The 27532-nt window shown below is 37.4% G+C and overlaps 2 protein-coding genes and 1 pseudogene across 2 annotated transcripts; all 3 read left to right on the top strand.

Moving 5' to 3' along the window:
- The window catches only part of LOC114381524, a 53016-nt pseudogene extending 36504 nt beyond the window's left edge, over positions 1–16512 (top strand).
- A 1813-nt stretch (positions 16513–18325) lies between these two features.
- LOC114381523 (NADP-dependent malic enzyme-like) lies at positions 18326–20142 on the top strand. The gene is made up of 8 exons (XM_028340800.1): positions 18326–18412; positions 18548–18619; positions 18714–18797; positions 19256–19303; positions 19410–19463; positions 19676–19765; positions 19864–19941; positions 20062–20142. Exons 1-8 carry the CDS (start codon positions 18326–18328, stop codon positions 20140–20142), a joined length of 594 nt encoding a protein of 197 aa, XP_028196601.1.
- On the top strand, positions 19970–24597 carry LOC114381937 (IQ domain-containing protein IQM4-like). The gene is made up of 5 exons (XM_028341168.1): positions 19970–20661; positions 20961–21078; positions 21296–21361; positions 23144–23210; positions 24267–24597. Exons 1-4 carry the CDS (start codon positions 20615–20617, stop codon positions 23177–23179), a joined length of 267 nt encoding a protein of 88 aa, XP_028196969.1. The 5' UTR covers positions 19970–20614; the 3' UTR covers positions 23180–23210; positions 24267–24597.
- The last annotated feature ends 2935 nt before the right edge of the window (positions 24598–27532 follow it).

Here is a 27532-nt window from a genome sequence, read left to right as displayed (position 1 = left end):
TCTAGTAGAACATTTAGGCACACACAATTTGTTTTCTTTGAAAAGAAAGCCTTCATGTCTAAAGAAACCATTTTCTGAAAATTTTTCACAATTTTTAAAAATTTCTCCAAAAGTTTCATCATTTTCATACATGCTTTTCAAACATTCAAGACCAATCAATTTTGTTTCAAGCATAGAAAGTAATGCATGACGCCGAGAAAGAGCATCGGCTACAATATTACCTTTTCCCATTTTATGTTTGATAACATAAGGGAATTGCTCTAGGAATTTCACCCACTTCGCATGCCTTTTGTTAAGCTTGCCTTGCCCCTTGATATATTTGAGGGACTCATGGTCACTATGAATGACAAATTCCTTGGGATAAAGGTAGTGTTGCCATGTTTTCAAAGCCCGTACTAAGGCATACAACTCCTTATCATAAGTTGAATAGTTAAGGGTAGGACCACTTAACTTTTCACTAAAATAAGCAATTGGATGGCCTTCTTGCATCAACACAGCCCCAATCCCAACATTTGAAGCATCACACTCAATTTCAAAAGATTTTTGAAAGTTTGGCAATGCAAGTATGGGGGCATTAGTTAGCTTTTGCTTAAGAACATTGAAAGCTTCTTCTTGTTTCTCTCCCCATTAGAAACCAACATTTTTCTTGAGCACTTCATTGAGAGGTGCTGCCAATGTGCTAAAATCCTTCACAAATCGTCTATAAAAACTTGCTAAGCCATGAAAACTCCTCACCTCGGTCACGGACTTAGGTGTAGGCCATTCTTGAATGGCCCTAACCTTCTCCTCATCAACTTGCACTCCTTTTGAACTCACAACAAAACCAAGAAACACAACATGGTTAGTACAAAAGATGCATTTTTCAAGATTGGCATACAATTGTTCTTCTCTAAGCACTGTCAAGACAGATTTTAAATGATCAATATGCAAATCAAGTGAAGTGCTATAGATAAGAATATCATCAAAGTACACCACAACGAACTTTCCTATGAACTCTCTCAAGATATGGTTCATTAGTCTCATGAAAGTGCTAGGAGCGTTAGTTAGGCCAAAAGGCATAACCAACCATTCATACAAACCATATTTTGTTTTAAAAGCAGTTTTCCATTCATCCCCATCTCTAATCCTAATTTGATTGTATCCACTTTTTAAATCGATTTTAGAGAAGTAACATGCACCATGCAATTCATCAAGCCATATAGGATGCCTATATTTAATGGTGATGTTATTAAGGGCTCTACAATCGGAACACATGCACCATGTCCCATCCTTTTTAGGGACCAAAATCACTGGGACAACACAAGGACTCATACTATCTCTTACCCAACCTTTGCTAATGAATTCATCCACTTGTCTTTGAATCTCTTTGGTTTCTTGTGGATTACTTCTATAGGCTGGCCTATTGGGCAAAGAAGCTCCCAGAATGAGATCAATTTGATGCTCAATTCCCCTCAAAGGTGGTAGTCCACTTGGCACATTTGGTGGAAATATGTCTTGAAAATCCTGCAAAAGAGTTTTAACACTAGAAGGCACTTCAAAATCATCAAAAGTGTTAGTGGTCAAAATCTGATTTTTGCAAAACAAGATATACAGTGACTGTTTAGCACGAAACAACCTCTTGACCTCACTTTTTGTGGATAAATAGCTCTCCCTCACTTCAAGTGTTTCACTCTTCTTTTGTTCACTCTTTTTCTCACTCTCAAGTGTTTTGCTCACTTTTTCTTTTTCTCTTTTCTCTTGAAGAAGTTTTTCTCTCATTTTCTTTTGATCCTCACACACTACTTGTGGACTCAATGGCTTGAGCACAATCTTTTTGTCTTGGTGCATGAAAGAGATCTTGTTGGTGTAACCGTCATGATTGGCTCTTTTATCAAATTGTCATGGTCTCCCCAAAAGTAAGTGACTGGCCTCCATAGGAACAACATCACAAAGTACCTTATCATTGTATTTCCCAATGGAAACGTCCACTTCCACTTGCTGCCTCACTTGCACCTCCCATCCTTACTAAGCCATTGAAGTTTGTATGGCCTAGGATGTGGTTTAGTAGCTAAATTTAGCTTTGACACTAATCTAGCACTAGCCACATTGGTGCAACTACCTCCATCAATGATCACCATGCACACCTTGCCATTGATTAAACATCTAGTGTGAAAGATGTTTTCTCTTTGGCTCTCCTCCTCATGCTTCAATTGGCCACCAAGTAACCGCCTAATCATCAACAAATCTCCCTCCGGAGTCTCCTCTTCCTCTACGTACTCACTCTCCTCTTCCTCTTCAACATCAGATTCACTTATATATTCTCCATCTCTAAGAACCATGGACCTTTTGTTAGGGCACTCATAAGCATAGTGTCCTAGGCCTTGGCACTTGAAACACTTCACATCTCTACTCCTTTTAGAGGGTTCCTCTTGGGACTTTGAGCGAGTTTTTGATGGGATAGGTGTGGAACTACTAGAAGTAGCAGCCCCATCTTTCTTACCTTTGTCTTTCCAACTAGAAGAACCAAAGTTGGTAAAACTCCTCTTAGCCACTCCCTTCCTTTTTAATTGTTGCTCTACTTGGATTGCTTTGTGAAGCAAATCATCCATTTCAACAAACTCCTGCAGCTCAACAATATCACGGATATCATTAGTCAAACCATTAAGAAATCGAGCCATAGTTACCTCCTCATCTTCTTCAATCTTTGCTTGAATCATGAGCACATCCATTTCCTTGAAATACTCCTCAACCCCCTTGTTGCCTTGGGTTAGTTTTTGGAGCTTGAATTTCAAGTCCCTTGAGTAACTAGCCGGCACATACCGCTTCCTCATGATCTTTTTCATCTCCGTCCATGTATCAACCATTGGCTCTTCATTTCTTGCTCTCTCCTTTTGTAGCTTGTTCCACCACACAAGAGCATAGTCGGAAAACTCCGTGGCGGCAAGCTTCACCTTTTGGTCCTCCTCATAGTTTTTGCATGAGAAAACATGCTCTATTTTCATCTCCCACTCCAAGTAGGCCTCCGGATCATTCTTTCCTTTAAATGGAGGAATGTTGAGTTTAATACCATCAATTCGGTTTTGTCTAGGAACACCATCATTCCCTCTTCTCCTCCTTTCTTCTTCATTATGATCTCTATTCTCCATTTGATCCAACCTCTCATGGAGCGCATCATCTCGTTGTTTCATTAACCTCTCCAAATGTTGCATCAAAGCTTGCATTTGGAATTGCGAAAGCCCCACTCCATCATTAGGATTAGTACTTGACATCTCAAACAAACAAATCAAACGTAACAAGACAATTATAGTTGCTGTTTGAATACCTCACCCACTCAAGTGTATCACACAATTATGGCTTTTCTCTAATGAAACACTCTTGCCTTTTACCACTCTAATTCCCCTTGAGTTCTTAGGCAATTCAAGAGATTATGGCCACAACAAAGAACAATTCACCAATATGTGTAAGGTAAGGCTAGAGAGACAAGGAAAAGGTTAACCAAGAAAAAGGCTAACAATGTTTTTAGGCACAAATGAAGGAAATAAAATTCAGAATTTAGGAATTCAAGTAACAATCCTTCATGCAACCAATATATTACCTTAAAGAGATTTTTTTAAAAGTTCTTCAAGCATGAACCATTCAGCCCAATTCTTTTTTTTTTTTAATTTTGCTTATACGAAACTTTGCTTCTTTTTTTTATATATATAACAAAGAGATCAAAAGGATTAACTTTTGCAATGGTTCAGCCTAAAAAAAAATATGAATAAGAAGGTAATATAAATGACAAAGAGAATAAAGAAGGATGTTACCCAATATTTCCAGCAAAGGAAGTGTTGATCCTAGAACCAGAGCTATAATACCAAATGATATGAACCCTCAAGGCACAAGGGCTGACTTAGGATCGTCTAGGATTAAACCTTGATGGAAAATGCGGAAATTGATTAAGGAAAGGATGACGAATAAGGTGGTTAATTTCGTGGGTCTTAATAAGGTGGTTCTTGGCATAAAATGGAATAATGAGATGAGAAAACGTAGGTTAAGTGGTGGCTGGACAAAAATATAGAAATGGAAAAAACTCAAGCTACAGGGCTCCAAATGAGGTGATTCCAAAACGAGGTGAAAGGTCTTGTCTTGAAATTCAATTTAGGCTCAAGAATCACTTAATTTGAGTGCGTAAAACGGGAGTTATGGCCACGAGATAATTCTGGGCAGAAGTGGATTTTCTGGAATTGTGGTTTGAAAGAACAAGGTTGAAGATGAAAGGAAGGAAAAAATCACTCTTTCCGTCGAGGGCAACACACAAAGGTTGTGAAAGTCCTTTGATACAGCCAGGGTGTTCTTGAATCACTCAAGAATTTAGGATAATCACTCTCACTAAGATAAAAGAGATAAATTCTAATTTTCTGAATAAAACTCAACTTGTGTTTATTGATAAAATGGTTCAGCTTATATAGAAGCTTTACAACAGATTTTAGTAATGACCCACTAACCTAGAATTAAAATAACTTAATGCCATTAACCTAGGGAATTAAAAAAAACTTAATGGCTGAGTGTAACTGAAATTGTGGCAACCAAAAGTCACCTCTAACAGCCAACAAGTCAGCCACCATTTGGTCTCCCAAAAGGCTGATGCCTAGGTTGCCAATTGGACCCTTATTACAACTTGAACTAAACCTACTAAAGCCCTTTTAGTTGATTAACCCAAAACATATTTTTGGTCAGCCAACTTTACAAGGATTGGGCCATTATTTAGACAAACTAAACACTCTAAAATTGAGACAAAGTGGTGCCATTTAGTCCTCCTCCATTTGGACCATGATACAACTCACAACCTTGGACTTTTCTCCTTGAAACTTGGGCTTGTATTCAAATAGTATGGACAACACTTGTTGAAGAGCTTCCTTGACTTTCCTTGCTCTAGCCCTTGTCATAGGCCCTCCAAGTCCTTCAAGTGGATCCTTGCCCTTGCTCTTGGTCATGTCCTCATCATTAGTAGAGAGAAAATAGAAGAAAATCACGTGGTTAAAATTCTACTCTAAGTATATTTTAATGGTCTATTTTTTTTTGAAGTTAAAACCATCCAAAACTTATTGTTAATCACCTCGTGACATTCTAGTAAAAAACATGTCAGTATAATCAAAATATAATATTTTAAGGTAAAAAAATTAATATATATGTGTTTTAAAACTCCAATAAATAATTTACAAGATAATAAATAATTCAAAGCGATTTTATAGCAAAAATTTAAAAATTCAACGATTAGTGATAGTTAATTAATATTGAGAAAATTGAAATAGATGAAGTTTGAATAAATTATGCGATAACTAATATATAATTGAAAGATTTTAATATTTTAAGTTTGTTTTGCATATAATAAGTATTTTTAACTACTTATCTCAAATCTTAACAAAGTGAGCATTCCACCGGTTCATAGATATTTATATTCATGACTAGTAAATAATTTTAAAAATTACATTTACAAGATAACTAATATTTCATTAATTACATTTTATTATTTATATTTGGATCATTATATTTTTTTTATTGTTTATATGATGTTATTTATGTTTTCTTATTTATATGTTATTATTTATATTTGTATCATTATATTTTTCATTTATATGTTATTATTTATATATTTCATTTATATTTATATTATTTATATTATCTTATTTATGTTTTGTTATTTATAAATAATAAGATATAAATAAAAAATAAATAAAATTTTATAACTAAAAATATAAATAATAAAATAATAATAATGTAATATTAATAATACAATATGCAAATTTATAACATAAAAAAATGTAAATAAATAAATTAATTCTTACTTAATTTACAAGAAACAAAAGTGGTTTAGTAGTTTAGTTTGCTTCTCACAATAAGAGGCTATAGGTTTAATTCTTCTTTTTACTTTTAAATTTTGAATGATGAATAATTTTATTAATTACTTATTATCTTATAATTACTTTAAAATTTTAATGATAAATAATTTGTTAACGGTAATTGAAAACAGATAGACTAATAAACTATAATATGACAAACTCATTTTTTTATTTTTTTCCTATAAATACCTTAATTATCATTGAATTCTAAATTCAGTATCTGATTTAAGTTTTGAGTTTCAACTTATCTTCATTTTTAACTTTAAAGCAAACTAAAATAAGTTGAAACTGAAAACTTAACACATATACCAAAGGGAGTGAGGCGAAGGGAGATAAGTGAGTGTGTTACACACATTTTCATTTTGATCGTGTCGTCTGGTCTTCTTCCTTCGCGGTTGCCACAACATTTTCAACCTCTTCTATCGCTCCCCTTAAAGCACGACGTCGTTTTGGTTTTGGTTTTGGCTCCTTCCTTTCTCCAACCACAAAATCAAAACGCCCCTCAATCGCCAGGTTTCCGTCAATCCCAACCCCAACCCTAACCCTAATCCCAATCAGCTTGTTCTCCCTTCCAACGAATCATCTGAGAGGCTTTTCGGAATCCGCCACACGGTAATGTGCAATGCAATTTTGTGGTTTACCTTGCAGGCATGCAGAGTGCATGTGATGGCAATGGCTGTTCAAAAGCTTTACCCTGATGCAAAAGTCACAATTGGGCCTTGGATAGAGAATGGGTTTTATTATGACTTCGATACCGAGCCTTTGACTGATAAAGATTTGAAGAGAAGTAAGAAAGAGATGGTAAGCAGAAACAGTCCATTAAATATTTTCTATGTTTGGGGTCTTTTTTATTTTCTTTTCATGCTTCGCAAGCAAATTATGCACTATGCACTGCACTGCGAACCACGGGAATGCGATTCTTAATGTTGCATGTTGCATGTTGCATGCAGGATCGAATTATTGGAAAAAATTTGCCTGCCACTTGCAAGAGAAGAAGTTTCTAGAGGTGAAGCTCGTAGAAGAATATCCGCTCTGAATGAACCATACAAGTTGGAGATTTTGGAAAGCATTAAGGAGGATCCCATCACCATTTATCACATCGGTAGTGTTCTTGTTCTTGTTCTTCTCAGTTTTTACCGTTTTAATTCTCTCATGCCGAAACATAGAGAGTGTCATGTATGCACTTAGTTCATTATTGTTATGCTCCATGCATGTGTATACTACTCACTTTGGTGAAAGCATAGATAAGAGTTGATATATGGATGTGATAACTTCATGATTTCTAGACTTTGTATGTGTCTATTTATACCAAGTGTAGTACAAGAACAGCTAACATAAATTATTACATTTTAAAACACTACCTCATGCTATGGTGTATATGTTAATCTTGCCTATATTTTTACTGATATAATTATAACCTATAACTTGATTAAAAAAATCTGTAACACATCCTATAGCACATATGATTGGTAGAATTATATACTTGCTGAGATTTCTCTTGGATCAAATGAGAATCTGTCTCGATATGTGTACGGCAAAATTTGTGTAGACTTAGTAGTTCTATAGCCACTGCCAATCTCATCATCACCCACACTTGTAACCGGTTCATTAGTAGTTTGAGCCATAGCATAATACTTCGATTTTCTATTTGTCAATCTTGCCACTGCATTTTACTTGCCCTTATTTTAATATGGCAAGAATATGTTTCATGTTGCCGTATATTTAAAGTTGGTAATGATGTAGTGTGGTATCTGTTTGGTTACCCTTAATCAACAGGGGAGTTATATTTCTTAGTTGCCTCTAAACTATATGGTCACTGAGCCTAAGTATTTAGAGCACTGAACTTCTTCTGCATCTTTAACATGATCAATTAACATGCTTCAGCAGAATGAATATGGACAATGCAATGTGTCTGATATTGGAACTGTGAAGATGGAAGTGTAAAGTAGAATAACAATGATGAGGCAAGGATATGCTCAGAGAGAGTGCTGCAGGTTTCACATTGCATTAAAAGGAAGTTATTGCCTGTGGTGTCTCATCTGTTTTTTTGTCTCATCTTGTATTCCTTTTTCCTTAAAGGTGATGAGTGGTGGGACCTCTGTGCTGGAAAGGAAGCCAATGTTGCAACGGATATACGGTACTGCATGGGAGAATGAAGAGCAGTTGAAAGCTTACCTTCACTTCAAAGAGGAAGCCAAGCGTCGAGATCACAGGCGCCTAGGGCAAGATCTTGATTTGTTTTCTATACAGGTAAAATTAACAGTGCTGTTTATACTTCCTATTGTTCTGCTCATTGATTTTGCTTTCTATTTTTTATTTTATTGATGACACAGATATTAGGGATTATTTTTATTATTCCTAATTTTGTGGGTAAATAATTTTACTATATTCATGCAGGATGATGCTGGTGGGGGTCTAGTTTTCTGGCACCCAAACGGTGCTATGGTCAGACACATAATTGAAGATTTCTGGAAAAAAATTCACATGAAACGTGGCTATGATCTACTGTACACACCGCATGTGGCAAAAGCTGATCTTTGGAAGATCAGTGGTCATTTGGATTTCTGCAAAGAGAATATGTATGATCAGATGAGCGTTGAGGATGAGCTTCATCAGCTTCGGCCAATGAATTGTCCTTATCATATTTTGGTGTACAAAAGCAAGCTTCATTCCTATCGTGATTTCCCTATCAGGGTAGCAGAATTAGGAACTGTTTATAGATATGAACTATCTGGAAGTTTACATGGCCTTTTCCGTGTTAGAGGTTTCACACAGGTTTGTTGTTATACCTAGCTCATCGTCTTGTGAACTACTAAGATTATAATGATCCAGCTTATCTTAAAATTTGTCCTCAATGTTGACTTCTACTTAGTAGAAAGAGTGCCCAGTCTCACTGGTATGGTTGTGTACATTTGACTGTCCTGGAGCCTACAATTGTGCAAACCTCATGCACTGGGTCACCTTTTTTTTCCCCATCATGTGGTGCCTTAATGTACACTATTGTTTGGCATTCTAGAAATTGCTACATTTGGTTTCTAATTTGTTTTTGCAAATTGGTTGTTAAATTGCTTCTTGTTTGACTTCAATATATCGTTTTTACAGGATGACGCACATATATTTTGTTTAGATGACCAGATTAAAGATGAGATCAGGGGTGTCCTAGATCTTACTGAAGAAATACTATTACAATTTGGTTTTGAAAAGTACGAAGTAAATTTATCTACAAGGCTGGTTTTGAAAAGTATGAAGTAAATTTATCTACAAGGCCTGAAAAGGTTGTGGGAGATGATGATATATGGGAAAAAGCTACCTCTGCTTTAGAAGATGCTTTGGATGATAAAGGTTGGACCTATCAAATTGATGATGGAGGAGGTGCCTTTTATGGGCCAAAGATTGATATCAAGATTGAGGATGCTCTTGGTAGGAAGTGGCAATGCTAAACCATACAGGCAATTCTTTACTCATAATTTGTTCCTATAGCACTTATTTGCCTTCATCTAATAGCTTTAGGTTTGAAGAGATTCAGTCTTGAACGAATGACATGGCCTGATTTGGGAAGTCTTATTTTCAGTTTTCTTTTTGTTATAGTATTTTCTGCTTATTTTGGCTACTGCACTTTTGGGGATATTGTTGTCTTGTTTGGATGAATGAGTATATGAAAACAGCTTAGAAAACCCCTAAAACTATTTTGGGGTTCTGGCTTATGAAAATAAGCTGTAATAAAAGCTAGAGACAGCTTAGTTGATGGGTGTTGTTGTAATAGTTTTACTAAAATAATCTCATTAAGCTATCAAAATTAGTTGTCTATCCAAATGGGGCCATGTATTAGAGTTGTTGAATATCTTTTGGGGTTTCTAAATTAGATTTGTATGCATCATTACTAAATATTTTTTCCTTGTTTTAGAAGTCAGCAGACATAGACTAGACTAGGCTGTCACATAGACTAGGCTAGGCTGTCTTTTCCCCCTTTCTCTCTCTTATGCTTTGTACTCTATAAATTGTAAGCTGAAACATGAATATCAAGAGTTATGTGAGTGAAATTTCCTCACACTTAAATTCAAGTTGGCATCAGAGCGGGTTTCGGCCATCACCGTCGCCGCCGTCACCGTCCGCTGCCTCCGGCCACCGTCCGCCGCCTCTGGCCACAGTCTGCCGCCGCCGGCCGCCGCACTCCGGCCGTCGGAATCTCGCCGGAATTTTTTTTTGGGTCAAAATGGCTACTTCTGGTCCTATTTTTTCATTTTCTGGAACCCCAACCATTGCAACTGCCAAGCTCAACTGGAAAAATTATTTGTCGTGGTCTGCTTCAGTTGAGTTGTGGTTTCTTGGTCAAGGGTACCATGACCACCTAGAGAAAAACGTCAATGCTGTTCCAAACGACAAGAAACCTGAATGGGAGAAGGTAGATTATCAACTATGTGCTGTTCTGTGGCAATCGGTCGAGTCAGATGTTTTGGAAATTTTCAGATCTTTTAAAACATGTCATCTTTTTTGGAAGAAGGCCCAAGAGATCTTCGCCAACGATATTCAAAGCCTATTTGATGCGACTGTGAAAGTTACAGCTCTCAAGCAATCTAACCATGACATGATTGCACATATGGGTAAAGCTCGGGCAGCAGTAGAAGAGCTGAGAAGGTTTCTTGTGGCTGATTTGTTGGAAGAGGTGAATAGGAAATTGGACAAGTTCTACATGGTCCTTATCTTGAGGAGTCTACACTCAGATTTTGATCATGTACGTGATCAGGTCCTAGCTGGAGATCAAGTCCCATTGATGGATTCTCTCATTACTAGGCTTCTCCGTGTACCTCATGCATTGAAGGATGAAAATCTCACTGATGCTGTGGAAACATCAGCCATGGTGGCACCTCGTGGGAGAGGGGGAGGCCGTAACAGTAGAGGAGGCCGCAATGGAAGAAGTGGACGTCCGCAATGCACATATTGTAAGAGGATGGGCCACACTCAAGAAAATTGTTACTCTTTGCATGGCTTCCCTGACAAAGTGGCACAGGTATCCAAGTCAAAAAAATCTGAGTCTAAGTTTTCTGATGAGGAATACCAAGAGTATTTGAAGCTCAAGTCCGAGAAATCCAACAATCAAGCATCATCTTCATCAGTACCATGTTTCTCAACAGCATGCGTTTCTCAATCAATCGGAAGTCCTAGCCCTTGGATACTTGACTCAGGTGCCTCTGATCATATCTCTGGTAACAAGTCCTCCTTTTCATCTATTTTCTTTCCAAAGATTCCTCACCTTGTTACTGTAGCCAATGGGTCCAAAGTTGCGTCTCAAGGAAGTGGTCAATTATATTATCTCCTTCATTGAAATTAAATTCTGTATTATTTGTTCCTCAGTGTCCATATAATCTAATCTCATTAAGTCAGTTGACTCGCTCATTAAATTGTTCAGTAACCTTTACCGCTAATTCCTTTGTTATTCAAGAACATGGGACGGGTCGACTGATTGGAGAAGGACGTGAATCACGAGGACTGTATTATTTAGAATCCAGCTCTCCGATATCCTGTTTTGCATCCTCAAAACCCAAACTTTTGCATGATCGTCTAGGTCACCCAAGTTTATCCAAGCTGAAAATAATGGTTCCTAGTCTTAAAAACCTTCAAGTCTTAGACTGTGAGTCTTGTCAACTAGGAAAACATGTTAGGTCATCATTTCCTCAAACTGTACAAAGATGTGATTCGGCTTTTTCTACCATTCATTCTGATATTTGGGGACCAAGTCGTGTTACATCTTTTGGTTTTCGATATTTTGTAACCTTCATTGATGAATTCTCCAGATGTACTTGGGTTTATTTAATGAAAGATAGATCTGAACTTTTGCCCATATTTAAGTTGTTTTGCAATGAGATTGAAAATCAATTTGGAAAAACAATCAAGATTTTAAGAAGTGATAATGCAAAAGAATATTTCTCTCATGATCTTTCCTCTTTTTTATCCTCAAAAGGTATCCTACACCAGTCCACATGTCCTCATACACCTCAACAAAATGGCATAGCTGAAAGGAAAAATCGTCACTTTCTTGAAACTGCTCGTTCCCTAATGTTAAATTCTAATGTTCCTACACATCATTGGGGAGACGCAGTGCTTACTGCATGCTTCTTAATTAATAGGATGCCTTCTTCTTCTCTTGAAAACCAAATTCCTCACTCAATTATCTTTCCTCATGATCCATTGTTTCATGTCTCTCTTAGAGTGTTTGGTTGTACTTGTTTTGTCCATGATCTTTCCCCTGGTTTAGACAAACTTTTAGCTAAGTCAGTAAAATGTGTCTTTTTGGGTTATTCTCGTCTTCAAAAGGGTTACAAATGCTACTCTCTAATCACAAGACGATATTATGTCTGTAGATATAACCTTCTTTGAAGACACACCTTTCTTCTCATCCTCTGTAGATCATTCTTCTTCTCTCCAGGAAGTACTTCCGATTCCTTGTTCTCTAGGTAACTTCGACCAAAATGTCAATGAAGTCCCATCTTCTCTACCAAATTCAATTGAAGTTGTCTTTCCACCTCTGCTTACATATCATCACAGGACACGGCCAACTGATTCTACAGTACCTGAAGCCTCCCCTTGTGATTCTCATCCTTCTCCAACTAGTCCTCCAACCATGGATCCTGCTTCCTCACCTGTCTCTCATCACTCTGAGTCAGCCTGGCCCATTGCCATCCGAAAAGGTACTCAATCCACTCGCAACTCTCATCCTATTTATAATTTTTTGAGTTACCATCGCTTGTCTCCTTCATATTCTTCCTTTGTTTTCTCTTTATCCTCACACCATGTTTCTTCTAATGTTCATGAGGCACTTAGTCATCCTGGATGGCGACAGGCTATGATTGATGAAATGCAGGCCCTTGAAAATAATGGTACTTGGGAACTTGTTCCTCTTCCACCTGGCAAGAAGACTGTGGGTTGTAGATGGGTCTATGTAGTTAAAGTTGGGCCTAATGGTGAGGTTGATCGGCTTAAGGCTCGATTGGTAGCTAAAGGCTATACTCAGATTTATGGCCTTGATTATTGTGACACCTTTCTCCTGTGGCTAAAATCACCACTGTTCGTCTGTTTCTTGCTATGGCAGCCATGCGTCATTGGCCTCTTCATCAGCTTGACATTAAGAATGCTTTCCTCCATGGTGATAGTTGAAGCTGTGACTAGAGTGAGGAAGAACTATTCTCTCACTTGCTTACTTTATTTCATTCAAAATAACATATATATATACATCAAGGAAGAAAGGGACAGCTTGACAAGACAAGCCATACTGCTGTCTTCTACAACAAGCTAAGCAGGAAAACTAAGAAAGCTAAACAACAGAAAATCTCTCAATAGATACACATAATTATAACAGTGATCTTGAGGAGGAGATTTATATGGAGCAACCTCCTGGGTTTGTTGCTCAGGGGGAGTATGGTCTTGTTTGTAAGCTGCGTCGATCTCTCTATGGGTTGAAGCAATTCCCTCGGGCTTGGTTTGGTAAATTCAGTCATATTGTTCAACTTTTTGGGTTGAAACGAAGTGAGGCTGATCATTCTGTTTTTTATTGTCATTCATCCCCTGGAAAATGTGTTTATTTGATAGTATACGTTGATGATATAGTGATTACAGGGAATGATGCTACTAAGATTGTTCAGCTAAAGGAGCACTTATTCAGTCATTTCCAGACCAAAGACCTGGGATATTTGAAGTACTTCCTTGGTATTGAGGTGGCTCAGTCAGGAGATGGTGTTGTGATCTCTCAGAGGAAGTATGCCCTTGACATTTTGGAGGAAACAGGCATGCAAAATTGTAGACCTGTTGATAGCCCTATGGATCCAAATCTGAAGCTCCTGGCAGATCAGAGTGAAATGTGTCCTGATCCCGAGAGATATAGAAGACTTGTGGGAAAACTCATTTATCTCACCATTACAAGACCTGATATTTCCTTTGCTATTGGAGTGGTGAGCCAATTTATGCAAAATCCTCGTGTTGATCATTGGAATGCTGTTATGCGTATTCTTAGATACATTAAGAGAGCTTCAGGACAAGGATTACTTTATGAAGACAAAGGTAATACACAAGTATCTGGGTATTGTGATGCAGATTGGGCTGGTTGTCCTATGGATAGGAGATCCACATCCGGATATTGTGTTTCCATTGGAGGGAATGCTATCTCTTGGAAGAGCAAGAAGCAAACTGTTGTTGCCCGGTCCAGTGCAGAGGCTGAATATAGATCTATGGCCATGGCTACATGTGAACTTATGTGGATCAAACAACTACTTCAAGAATTGAGATTCTGTGAAGTTGGGCAGATGAAGTTATATTGTGATAACCAAGCCGCTCTCCATATTGCTTCAAATCCAGTCTTTCATGAGAGAACCAAACACATAGAAATTGACTGTCATTTCATTCGGGAGAAGCTATTGTCCAAAGAAATTATCACTGAGTTCATTAGCTCTAATGATCAGCCAGCAGATATTTTGACTAAGTCATTGCGAGGACCTAGGATTCAGTCTATTTGTTCCAAGCTTGGTGCATATGATCTATATGCTCCAGCTTGAGGGGGAGTGTTGAATATCTTTTGGGGTTTCTAAATTAGATTTGTATGCATCATTACTAAATATTTTTTCCTTGTTTTAGAAGTCAGCAGACATAGACTAGACTAGGCTGTCACATAGACTAGGCTAGGCTGTCTTTTCCCCCTTTCTCTCTCTTATGCTTTGTACTCTATAAATTGTAAGCTGAAACATGAATATCAAGAGTTATGTGAGTGAAATTTCCTCACACTTAAATTCAAGTAGAGTTTATGTGACCAAGTGGTCAGGAGTATATCCTTGCTTCCCCTGGCATTGTGGCGCCTGCTGCTCATTTAGAACTAGGCACATTTGGCATCTACATTGTCCATGCTTTAAGCCCAACGAATCTTCCATGAGGGAGGAAGTTACAGAATTGAAACTAATCATGTACCTGCATGGACTATCCTAAGCTTTGTCTTAAATCTCTTAACTCGTCAGGGGTTTAAGGCTTGTGGCTATTCTGTTTATTTCTTATATATTGGAAATTGGTTACTTAATCTTGAATGAATCAATTTGCAGGGAATTATTTCCGTCTTGGCTTAACTTAAAATTCTTTTCAACTTAAACAGGTTGATTTCAATCTACCACAGCGTTTTGACATCACATATGTTGACTCAAATACTGAGAAAAGGAGGCCTATAATGATCCATAGAGCAGTGCTTGGATCATTGGAAAGATTCTTTGACATTCTCATTGAGCATTATGCTGGTGATTTTCCATTATGGCTTTCTCCAATACAAGCTCGAGTTTTACCTGTTACTGATGCCCAGGTAATTGACTACTAAGAAATCTTCGATGATTTGTATATTCTGATTATATGTTGTACTTCCCTCTGCTATATCTATAAGAAATAAAGTGAAAACATGATGCAATATTTATATTTAAAAATGAAAAAAATAAAACATTTTCTCAGTTTAAATAGCCCCTTAGTTGTGACGTGAATGGGTCATAGGGCAAAATCACCACAAAGAATGCAAAAACAGACAATATGATTTTGCCCAAAACTAAGGTGTATAAGAGAAGAAAGCCTCAGAGGCCCAATGATAATGATAAAGGCCTCAATGTGTATGAAAGAAAGAAGTAAGAAAAGAGGGGTCCAGCTAGAGGTGGACGATTCAGTTAAGGAGAGAAAAATAACAGAAAGGGGACAACTGTTAATAAAGGGTTGGTTATGAACAGTGTCTAGGAGAGGAGGTATTTGGAAAAGGTTTGGGAAGCCTACTGGCTTGAGGGAGGAGTTGTTCATATCATTTCCTTTTCTTCGTTTTCTTTGCACTCATTTTGTTTTCTTATTGCAAGTCAGATCAGTATTTGCTTGTATGAACTGTTCCATTTGAGGTTTTTCATTGTTCAATACATATATATCTCTTCCATCATTTTCTTGTTCTATCAGATTGACAACGAGATGCATTTGTTAGTTAATTTTAAAACTATTTGCATATTTTGTTATATTTATAGGACTGCCAAGTTCCTAACTAGGGAGACTGATATTTTAAAAAAAATTATGCGAACATGGTAGTGAATTAATGGGAATTATTTTTCTCTATTATATCTAATGCAGCTTGAATATTGCAATGTTGTGACCAACAAACTGAAAATGTATGGCATCCGAGCTGAAGTTTGCCATGGAGAGCGCCTACCTAAACTAATAAGAAATGCAGAGAAGCAGAAAATTCCATTAATGGCTGTTGTGGGCTCAAAGGAAGTTGAAACAGAAACAGTCACAGTTAGATCTAGGTTTGGTGGGGAGCTTGGAACCATGCCAGTTGATGATTTTATTAACAGAATAAAGTTGGGAACAGTAAACCCAATATCATTATGATGATATTTTAATTGGCAAAAGATGGTCATCTTATTTGTTTATGTAATGATTGGAAAAGAATGAAGGCAATAAACATTTGAAACATCATACTTTGTATATTAGACTATTATTGAATAGATTCTCACGTCCATGTCGTTGAAGAACAAAGGCTCTGGTGTTTGCACTAGGGAAGCATCTGATTTGGCTTGATAATTTGTATTTGTATCAAAGCATGGTTTTTTCTTCTCATAGTTTGATATAGCATATTTTTGTCACGTTTGTTGCATCCTTATCTAATAGCTTTTATCACTACTACAAATTTAATTGTTTACGACAACTATTCTACGACAGTTCTCTAGGAACCGCCTTAGAAAGTCAGACGGTGGCATTTTTGTAATTGTGATGAAAAATGCATTTTATGACGCACATTCTAAGACGGTTAATGAAAACCGCCTTAAAATGTTATATTTAATAAAATTTACGATGGGTTTTAGTAAAAAACCGTCGTAATTCTAAAGACAAAAAAGCCCTAGCTAAATAACCTTCAGTGTCGTGTAGCCCATTCAAGGAACGCCTCCAAAACCTCCACCTCTCTCTTCTCCTTCCGCCACCTCTCTCTTCTCCAAAACCTGCAGTGTCCCACCTCTCTTTTCTCCTTCCGCCACCCTCTTTCCCATTCAAGCAACGCCTCCAAAACCCCCACCACCAACCCTCTTCCTTCGTCTTCCTTTGAATCCCAGCTATTGATCCCTCCGGGCATTGAACTCGACGAGGTCGGCGACTCCACGATCATTCCCGGCTCCAACATCGCCGTCGGATCCTACGCCTCCAAGGGACATGTGAAGTTTCATTTTTTCTTTTCTTTTCTCTTTCTCTCGCACCTCCCACACCTCCACCATCAGCTAGATCGGAACCTCCTCGGCGAACATCCACCTCCAACACCACCAAACCAGCCAGATCTGCCCAATAAACATCATCTTTGTCCAGATGTGAACCCAAAACACCCTAATCCGAGCCTCCACCAAACACGGCGTGCCATCTTCGCGTCCCCTCTTCCATGGGTGATTCGCTTTTGTTGCCACCAACCACGGCTACCATGCCTACAAGACCCCCTTCCCCGAGATTTTCTAGCTCAATCTCGATCTCGGTGGTGGAATCGACCTCGTCCAAATCTTCCTCTTCTTCCATGGCTTCCTTTCCTCCCTTCCCTCTTCTATAACATCTGTCTCCGAAAATGAGTGGTCACATAACGGAAGCCTTAGCGAACCTCCCAACAAGGCTTCTTCTCCACCACCTCAAGAGTAATTTCTTCTTCTCTGGATTTAGTTTTTGTTAGCTTAATTGTTTTAATTGGCGAATATGTTTTTCTTTTCCCTTTGCATCCAACTAGAAAGATGTGGTCAATTGGAAAAGTTCTGTCGTGGGTTGTAATTTTGGCTAATTGGATTAAAGCTTTTTAATGTACCGATCAAAGGTACCGATCAGGGGTTATGTGATGCAAAAGTACCGATCAAGCTAAAGGGAAAGTTTTATCGGACTGCGGTAAGACCGGCGATTTTGTACGGAACAGAATGTTGGGCGGTCAAGAGCCAACATGAGAATAAAGTAGGTGTAGCGGAGATGAGGATGTTGCGGTGGATGTGTGGTAAGACTCGACAGGATAAAATTAGAAACGAAGCTATTAGAGAGAGGGTTGGAGTAGCGCCTATTGTAGAGAAGATGGTGGAAAATAGACTTAGGTGGTTTGGGCATGTAGAGAGAAGACCGGTAGACTCTGTAGTGAGGAGAGTAGACCAGATGGAGAGAAGGCAAACAATTCGAGGCAGAGGAAGACCCAAAAAGACTATAAGAGAGGTTATCAAAAAGGATCTCGAACTTAATGATTTGGATAGAAGTATGGTACTTGATAGAACATTATGGCGGAAGTTGATCCATGTAGCCGACCCCACCTAGTGAGATAAGGCGTTGTTGTTGGATTAAAGCTTTTTAATGGATGTGTTCGTGGGTTATTGTATCAGTGTTTTGGTTTAATTGTGTTTATTAATTGAATTATCTGCTGGAGCAACTGGATGAACCAAGTAAAGGTGCATATGGTACACGTAGGAATGAGGTCTTGTGGAATCAGATTGTCAAACCTCCTGATATTTCTTTTGATGCAGTTACGAACTACCACTCCCAATGAGTTCTTGTTGGTAAATTGGCTTTGTACACAGCACTTCATTGCATAACATATAGGTCTTGCTCAAAATTATTTTATTATCTTATCATATTATTGTACCATTAATAACTTGTATTGATCTGCGGCAACTTGAATGTTTTCTTCTTAGGAATATTATGACCTTATGCATGAGTTTATGACTGCTGTGAAGCAAAATTACGGGGAAAAAGTCCTTGTGCAGGTTGTTACACATTCCATGCATGGTTGATGTGGCTTCTGAACCTATGTTCTTCAATTATTATGTCTGATTTTTCAATTTCAAATGATTTTTGCAGTTTGAAGACTTTGCAAATGACGATGCTTTTGAGTTACTTGCTAAATATGGGACAACTCATCTCGTTTTCAATGACGATATACAGGTACTTTGTCTTACAAAAGCTCTCCTCTATTTCTTGAATATTGTTAGTATGTGTTCTTATTGTTAATGTGTTATTTTATGGGACTGCATCTGTTGTTCTAGCTGGAGTTGTAGCAGCCCTAAAACTCATTGGTGGTACATTGCCGGAGTACACATTCCTCTTCCTTGGTGCTGGAGAAGTAAGACCATTATTTATTTTTCCCCTTTTTTCTGACTTGTTATCTATGCTGCTTTCCATGCTGCTGAAGGGAAGGGAAGCAACCAAAAGTAATAAATGAGTATATTGCATTTGATTTTTTATACTTGATTATATTGCGTTGGATTTTTTATGCTTGATTATATTGCGTTGGATTTTTTATGCTTGATTATATTGCATTGGATTTTTTATGTATGCCAACACACTGGCTATTGTTTTGTTAACGAATTAGTTAGTCTAACTCATTTTTGTCATGCTTACAGGCAGGAACTGGTATAGCCCAGCTAATAGCTCTTGAGATGTCAAAGCAGGTGAATCAGCTATTGTTTATATATCAGTAACATCGGTGGTTTCTTGAGTTCATTTCAAATTACAGTTGGTGAAGTTCTATTTATATTTCTATTGTTTCTGAGGCAGACCAAGGCACCCATAGAAGAGAGTCGCAAGAAGATATGGCTTGTAGACTCAAAGGTAGTAGAAACATGATATGTTCCAAAGGGAATCTCTTCTCTTCACATTCATTTTTTGTTTGTATCAATTTGATTCAGTTTTCTAATGCAGGGTTCATGAACATGAGCCTGTTAACAGTCTCCTAGAGGCAGTCAAGGTGTTTAATATGTCTGTTTATGGCCTGCAATAGGTTGCCTTAGGCCTTATTATCCTTAATTACTGCACACTTTCAGGTGATCAAGCCAACAGTTTTGATTGGATCATCAGGAGTGGGAAGAACATTTACAAAGGAAGTAGTTGAGGCTATGACTTCAAACAATGATGTAAAACCTTGTGTCACTCTTCTTGTGGATGAGTATTTGTGTGAGTATTTAGATGTATGATTTTAAATATGAACTACACTGTCATGCCTGACTTGCAGAAACCTCTCATTCTGGCTCTCCCCAATCCTACCTCACAGTCTGAGTGTACAGCTGAAGAGGCTTACCAGTGGAGAGAGGTAAAAAAATTGATGAAATTAAGGACCAGGTAATTCTCTCGCTTTATCATTTTTGTTTATACCTTGACATGCTTTAGTATATTTACATATACATAATAATTCATTTATTGGTTATTATAGCTTGCTGAATATTTTAGAAGGATTTGTGCGTTTAAAAGAATTGTTCATACTTCATACAGACATCTCGTTGTTAAACTCTGAACAGAGCAAAAAATGCTCTGAAACTACTAATTCTCTGTTTTTATTGGTGTGACTGTGACATAATTATAGCTTGGCATTAGGGTGTCATCAGTTAGTAGTTGTGCCATTATAATTATGTTTGTGTAGCAGTTATGGTAAGATATCCTTTTATTAGTGATTAGCCTTTTTTCATTCATTCTCCCTTCTCTTATAACCATAGACAAACCTATTTCTTCTATTTGTAGTTGAGTCAGAAAGTAATGAAAATTAATGTTCCTTGTAATTAAGTCACGAGATTTCTTTTTATGTTTTTTATTTATATTATGTCTTTGACATGCTTTTGGGTAAATTTTTATGGTTGGTTCGCATTATATATCAAAGGAGGTGCGCAAATGGTAACAGTGAACTATGAATCAAAAGAGGGAGAGATCACATTCAGAGCAATGAGCTTCAACAAGTGCAGAAATTTGTATAAGCCTAATCTGCAAGTTGGATGAAGTTATTGTTACCGAAAAAACCACAAGCTCAAAGAGGAGGAAGGTGGGGAATCTAAAGCTGCAAACCACATTCTCCTTCAAAGATCTACTTTCTGATAACTTTGATTCAAAAGAGGAAGATGTTGGTTGTGAGGAGCTATGGTGTTGAATTTACTAATTTTTATACACAGTCACTAAAAGATACTAATAATCTTATCATATCTAACTATTTCTTATAGTATTATATATGAAAATAATTATATTTTTCAATGGACTTTTTTTTTAAACAAAACCTACATGAATTGTAATTTTTATTATAAAATCATGAAGGTTTACAATTAACTGGTCTGTCTCTAATTACAGGTGGAACAAGGCTTTAGACATTGCTGCTGTTAGTCGTTGTTCCACGTCAAATTTTGACTCTGATAAATCAGAAACAGCTCTTTCAAAATGGGCAAGACCTAGGACCATGGCTGCTAAGGTACCCCTTTTGTGTGGTAAGCTAGAATTTTTGAATAAAGTGTTGTGTTTGCTTTAATAATATTTTAGCCATTAGTTTCCAATTAGATGCAGTAGTTGCTTGAAATATGATTGACTGGACATAATTTGGCTTTTCCAAATATATATCTTTGACTGGACATAATTTTTTTTCTTTCTTTTATACCTTTTTTTTTTTTTCCTTTTGGGCTTATTGGTAGGTGGAAAAAGGTTTGTCCAAAGATGATAAGGCGCAGAAATTACCTCTAAGGCACTGGCTTGAAGCTGTAAGCTTATATGTCCACATCTTGATTAATTTCAGAATTTTAAATTCAATTAAGAGTACAATTAATTAGATTAAACCAAACTAATTAGATTCCTTGTGTTTTTTAGATTGATCCACATAATCGGTATGGGCACAATCTGCACTTATACTATGCTGTTGGGTTTAATAGCCAGAGTTCACAACCTTTTTTCTATTGATAAAATTATTTACAATGCAATTAATAGAATAATTTTTTATAGCACAATTGTGATTTTAATTTTCTGATTCCATAATTACATGGTGATAACATGAAGGTTGGATGTTGGAGATAGAAAACAAGTAAATCTTGACGAGTGCCCAAGAACTGAATTGTATAGGCAATGCATAAAGTATCTATATTAATTTTGTATAATTGTATACATTTTTAAATTTTTTACAGAAAATTAAAGAACTAGCTAGGAAGGGAGAGCTATATATAGTTGTTAGCATTAAATTCTATATTAATTATCTGTCTATCACTCTGTCTATACAGCCCATGATATGCAGCGGGAGAGAGGAGTGATGAAAAGGTAGATAACATTTAATTAAATTTAAGAGAAATTAAGAAGCTATAAGTTAAAACTGAAAGGGAACATCTATTATATGAAAGGGAACAAATCATTTACTAAAGAACCATGTTAAAATTGAATTCTCTATGTTAAAAAATTACAATGGAGGCTGGGCTTTCAGAGGAATGAGAACAAAAAATTCAATGTCTATTAATCAGTGTTATTAACAAGCCGCCATGGCGGCGCTATGGCGGAATGGCGTCGCGGAATTTTGGAAAAATGTCACCAAATAGCGGTGGCGTTGCGGGTTGCTTATGGCGGCCGCCATAGCCATGACGGTCATGGCGGAATAGCAGATTTTTTATTTTAAAAAACGTGCGCGACTGGGGTTGGGCTGACCTGAGCCAACCATACCCGAGTTTCTCCTCTTCAGCGGCGCGATCAGCAACAGTCTCCAGTGCGATGAACGGCGGCGCGGGCGCCGGCGACGCACACGACGTTCTCGAGCGCGACGGCAGCAGACCAACAGACGACGCACGAGAGAGATCGACGACCAACGACCAACGCACGTTGACGGCGACGGCGGCGGCAGTGCTCTAGTGCGTGACTGCGACGACAAACTGGCCTCTTAAACAAAGAAGGAAGAAAGTCTAGGTATTTGAGAATTGTCTGTTTTCTTTTTTCCTGGGTTGAGGGTTTTTTCTTTTTTCTGTTTGACACCCGTTTTTGATGAGGGTAGCTTTTTTTTTTTTCTATTTGACACCCTTTTTTATTTTTGACACCCGTTTTTTGTTTGTTTTTTTTTCTTTCTGTTATTTGAATGCAATCCATTGTTTTTTTAAATTTTTAATTTATATTTATATGTATATTTTTATTATTTTCTTGTCCGCCATAACGTCCGTCATTTTTCGCTATGCCATCCGCCATATTTTTATGGCGAATTTTTGACTTTCCGCCATGAATCGCCATCCGCCATTAACAACGTTGCTATTAATTAGGCTTCTATGAAGGCAAGGCTGAAGGCTACCCCTCAACAAAAAATTTATTGCTTGTGGATTAGAAATGCGAGCAACACTACATATTATGGATGCATTTTTTTTTGTTGTTGACTTAAATTTATTAGAAATTATAATTTTTTTTATCTTATTAATTTTATAGTTGTTGATAAGTTTTAAATAAAAAATGTGGTAAAAGAAATGTTGTGGTACAGTGTGTTGTTTATACGTTGTTTCAATGAATAAGAATATTTGTTTCAGGGATCAAGAAAGCAGTGGAAGAACTCAATCCAGTGAGGAGAACAGTTTTTGGCATGCTCTACAACTAGTAAGTTGGAATTCTGTATGATGCTATATTTAGCTGTAACATTTTTCGGTAAAAGTAATAGTACTTTCATTTATTGAGATCAAGGATTTTGGGCTGAGGCAGTTTTGCTAATTCATATTTTTCTTTAATGTCTAGACACAAACTCTAACATTTCCTTTTTAATGTCTGATGACCACCAAGAAGACTACCCCAGTATAGAAGCCTAATTAATAGACATTACCCCTTTTTATGTTAGTCTGTTTCACTCTGCTTGGTAATATTAATAGTTGGGTCTAGGGATATTATTAGTTTCATTGGTCAGAAAAAGGAGCTGGTAACCAAACTTTCCCACCAATATTTGTCCAAAGAAAGGTGATGGACCCCTTTGAAACAATAAAGTCCTACCGTAAGGAAAGGAAGGGCCTTCTATTTGACGCAAAGAAAGAGAAGAGTAAATCTAAATCACAATAAAAAGTCCAAACCCAAAGGGAATAAAATGGGGCGCCGCATCTTTATGTCCCATCTTGGTTTTGATTTCTGTCTATGCCTTGTTATTTTTACCGAGAATTGTTTATGTAAAATATTAAACTACCATTTGTTTACTATCTCAACCAATATTTATATAACCCAATTTAAATTTAGATTTATTGTTATACACTTGTATTTTAATTAAAGTATATTAATAAGTTACATTTTGATTTTAAGATAATTTTTAGTTATAATTTATTAATTTATTTTAATTAAAAAATAAGAAAGTATAAATTAACAAATCTTATAAACATTTATTAATATGTGCTCACTTATTTTGTAGTTGCAGTAGTATATTAATAAATTAATATATATATATATATATTAAGACAATTTATTTATAACTTCTTAACATATTTTAACTAAAAGATAAATACGTCTATGCTAAAAATTCTCATTTGAATTTTATAATTTTAAAAAAATTAATAATTTAATTATGTATCATAAAAATTAATAAAAACCACAATAATCTAGAACCACTAAAAAAATTCTCTATCATTACATCTATGAAGATTACCTGCATGCTCAAGGGTGCCAATCAATGTATAGGAAGCGGCACATTTAAGCATTGGTGCAAGGACAACTTAATTCGCCAATAAGCTTGTTGGGTGGGGAAGATGCCAGACAGGAAGGACCTTGAAACCCTGCTTATGTTTCTAAGCCTTTTGTTAATTGTTATCATATTCATGTATGAATAGTGAGGTCGATTTCTCCTCTTATTTTTCTCAAATTGAATAATTGAATACAATTTTTATTATATGGTACAAAGAGATAGCTTTGATATGTTGTCCACTTAAAGGATATATTAAATACCTTGAGGTGCTTTTGGTCTTTTGTGCTGTCCACTACTGGTGATCTTATAATTAATTTATGCTCTTGATTGATTAGGGTGTGGCATATGTTATCATACACAATTAGCAAGCGTGAAATGAGGCCATTTTCTTTTTTGCAAAGCTTCTGTTTTGCTGAAGAAGTTTATGCCCTTTGCAGAGCTGCACCTGGTGGTAAAACAACTTACGTACATTGCTGCTCTAATGAGTTTGAATGAGAAGTAAGTTTGAGTTCTTTGTCCTTTTAACCTTTTAGTTGAATGTACAGTGTCTATTATTTGTCTTAAATTAATTATTTCATTTTCTCTTGGATGTGGTTTAAAGAGAGAAGATTCTTGAAGTACTAAGGAATTGGCCTGAGAAGAACATTCAAGTCATTGTTGTAACTGACGGAGAGTGAATTCTGGATCTTGGGGATCTAGGCTGTCAGGTAATTTTATTATACTTGTTCACGTATAAAATTTATGATTTTTATATTGTGTGATCTAATTCTGCAGTCTCCTCTCCTTTGGTTCTGTATTATCAGGGGATGGGAATACCAGTAGGAAAACTTTCTTTATATTCAACACTTGGTGGAGTTCGTCCTTCTGCTGTACGTATTTTCAGTCAATTATGTCTATCACAAACTTCTTGTTATATATTAATTTGTTTCACCCAACAAAACTCAATTTTTTTGACTTGGACAATAAGTTGTTGGTGTCTTTGATCGGTTTATGTGGTTGGAAGGCATTGTTGCTCTTTGTTCAGTTCACACATTTCGTGCCTAGCGATGCGGATGAGGCGTTACTCGATGTTTCCATTTGCCTGCATGCCTTTGGTATTGTGGGGTGTGGTTCGTTTAGTGGTGTCAAGTCTTGCGGACGTGAGGGTGCATGAGTGGTAATCGGGATATTTTTGTTGCACGGCTCCATGCCTGCTCATGTAACGTGTGACATGCATCCTTTTCATTGTCACCTTAGCCTTCGTGGCTTAGGTGCTCACGATCGATTCCTGTGTTGCTTACCTACCAAACGGTATTCGTGTGGATAGTCAGACCCATTCCATCCAGGCCTCTTTGTTGGGGACGCTGGAGGATTTCAAAGTCCCACACGTGAACCACGTTAGTCGTCCATCATAACGGCTTCCCGTGGCACACGTGTGGTGATTGTTCTCTCGGACGCGGTGCATGCAGTGAACGTGGGTGGTCTAGTGCCCCCATATTTTTCCTTAAAATCGGTTGTCTCGGATGACGCTTGCCCTGGTGCTTGCTTTGTTCAACGCGATGCTACTACTCTTAGTTAGCTAGCGCTGGCAATGCTCGCGGCAGGTGCTTGGTCATTAACGGATGCTACCTGGTTGATCCTGCCAGTAGTCATATGCTTGTCTCAAAGATTAAGCCATGCATGTGTAAGTATGAACTAATTCAGACTGTGAAATTGCGAATGACTCATTAAATCAATTATAGTTTGTTTGATGGTATCTACTACTCGGATAACCTTAGTAATTCTAGAGCTAATACGTGCAACAAACCCCAACTTCTGGAAGGGATGCATTTATTAGATAAAAGGTCAACACAGACTCTGCCTGTTGCTTTGATGATTCATGATAACTTGTTGGATCGCACGACCCTTGTGCCGGTGACGCATCATTCAAATTTCTGTCCTATCAACTTTCGATGGTAGGATAATGGCCTACCATGGTGGTGACGGGTGACGGAGAATTAGGGTTCGATTTCGGAGAGGGAGCCTGGGAAACGACTACCACATCCAAGGAAGGCAGCAGGTGCGCAAATTACCCAATCATGACACAGGGAGGTAGTGACAATAAATAACAATACCGGGCTCATTGAGTCTGGTAATTGGAATGAGTACAATCTAAATCCCTTAACGAGGATTCATTGGAGGGCAAGTCTGGTGCCAGCAGCCGCGGTAATTCCAGCTCCAATAGCGTATATTTAAGTTGTTGCAGTTAAAAAGCTCGTAGTTGGACCTTGGGTTGGGTCGATCGGTCCGCCTCCGGTGTGCATCGATCGGCTCGTCCCTTCTGCCGGCAATGCGCTTTTGTACTTAACTAGTCGTGTCGTGCCTCTAGTGCTGTTTCTTTGAAGAAATTAGAGTGCTCAAAGCAAGCCTACGCTCTGTATACATTAGCATGAGATAACACAACAGGATTCTGATCCTATTGTGTTGGCCTTCGGGATCGGAGTAATGATTAACAGGGACAGTCGGGGGCATTTGTATTTCATAGTCAGAGGTGAAATTCTTGGATTTATGAAAGACGAACAACTGCAAAAGCATTTGCCAAGGATGTTTTCATTAATTAAGAACGAAAGTTGGGGGCTCGAAGACGATCAGATACCGTCCTAGTCTCAACCATAAACGATGCTGACCAGGGATCAACGGATGTTGCTTTTAGGACTTCGCTGGCACCTTATGAGAAATCAAAGTCTTTGGGTTCCAGGGGGAGTATGGTCGCAAGACTGAAACATAAAGGAATTGACGGAAGGGCACCACCAAGAGTGGAGCCTGCGGCTTAATTTGACTCAACATGGGGAAACTTACCAGTTCTAGACATAGTAAGGATTGACAGACTGAGAGCTCTTTCTTTTTATTTTTTTTGAGAAAAATGTAAATTATATTGAACCTAAAATAATACAACAATGAACGGGGCATACCCCGCAAACAAAATACAAGACCCACTAATACAAGTAGCCCCTAGTCAAAACCTTAAAATAGATGCAAAAGATCCGACTGTCTATACACAAGAAATTTAGTCTTACTATTAACATCGGTAACTGAAAAATGACAATTCTCAAAAAGCAGTTTGTTTCCGAACATCCAAATACTGTACACTGTTGTTGCCAAAGCCAAACAACGAAGACCACCTTGAACGCCTGAGGTGCTTCTACCTCAGATGAGAGAGCTGATAGTGCTTTGCAATGAAATGGTTTGCTTGAGAAAAGGTAACCAGTCTCTAATGTGAGTCCAGACTCGGAGACCCCTACTA

The sequence above is a fragment of the Glycine soja genome, chromosome 13 (assembly GCF_004193775.1).
Source record: "Glycine soja cultivar W05 chromosome 13, ASM419377v2, whole genome shotgun sequence".
Classification (NCBI taxonomy): domain Eukaryota; kingdom Viridiplantae; phylum Streptophyta; class Magnoliopsida; order Fabales; family Fabaceae; genus Glycine; species Glycine soja.
The sequence above is the reverse complement of the archived record's forward strand: the minus strand, read 5'-3'. Positions and strand labels throughout refer to the sequence as shown.

Excerpts from the sequence above, each read along its gene's own strand:
- LOC114381523 (XM_028340800.1), top strand. The coding sequence starts at position 18,326 with ATGAGGTCTTGTGGAATCAGATTGTCAAACCTCCTGATATTTCTTTTG. Across the intron at positions 18,413-18,547 it reads CTCCCAATGAGTTCTTGTTG|GAATATTATGACCTTATGCA; the intron begins GTAAATTGGCTT and ends TTTTCTTCTTAG. Across the intron at positions 19,942-20,061 it reads AGGCTTACCAGTGGAGAGAG|CTTGCTGAATATTTTAGAAG; the intron begins GTAAAAAAATTG and ends TGGTTATTATAG.
- LOC114381937 (XM_028341168.1), top strand. The coding sequence starts at position 20,615 with ATGAAGTTATTGTTACCGAAAAAACCACAAGCTCAAAGAGGAGGAAG. Across the intron at positions 21,079-21,295 it reads CTAGGACCATGGCTGCTAAG|GTGGAAAAAGGTTTGTCCAA; the intron begins GTACCCCTTTTG and ends GCTTATTGGTAG. Across the intron at positions 21,362-23,143 it reads TAAGGCACTGGCTTGAAGCT|GGATCAAGAAAGCAGTGGAA; the intron begins GTAAGCTTATAT and ends TATTTGTTTCAG.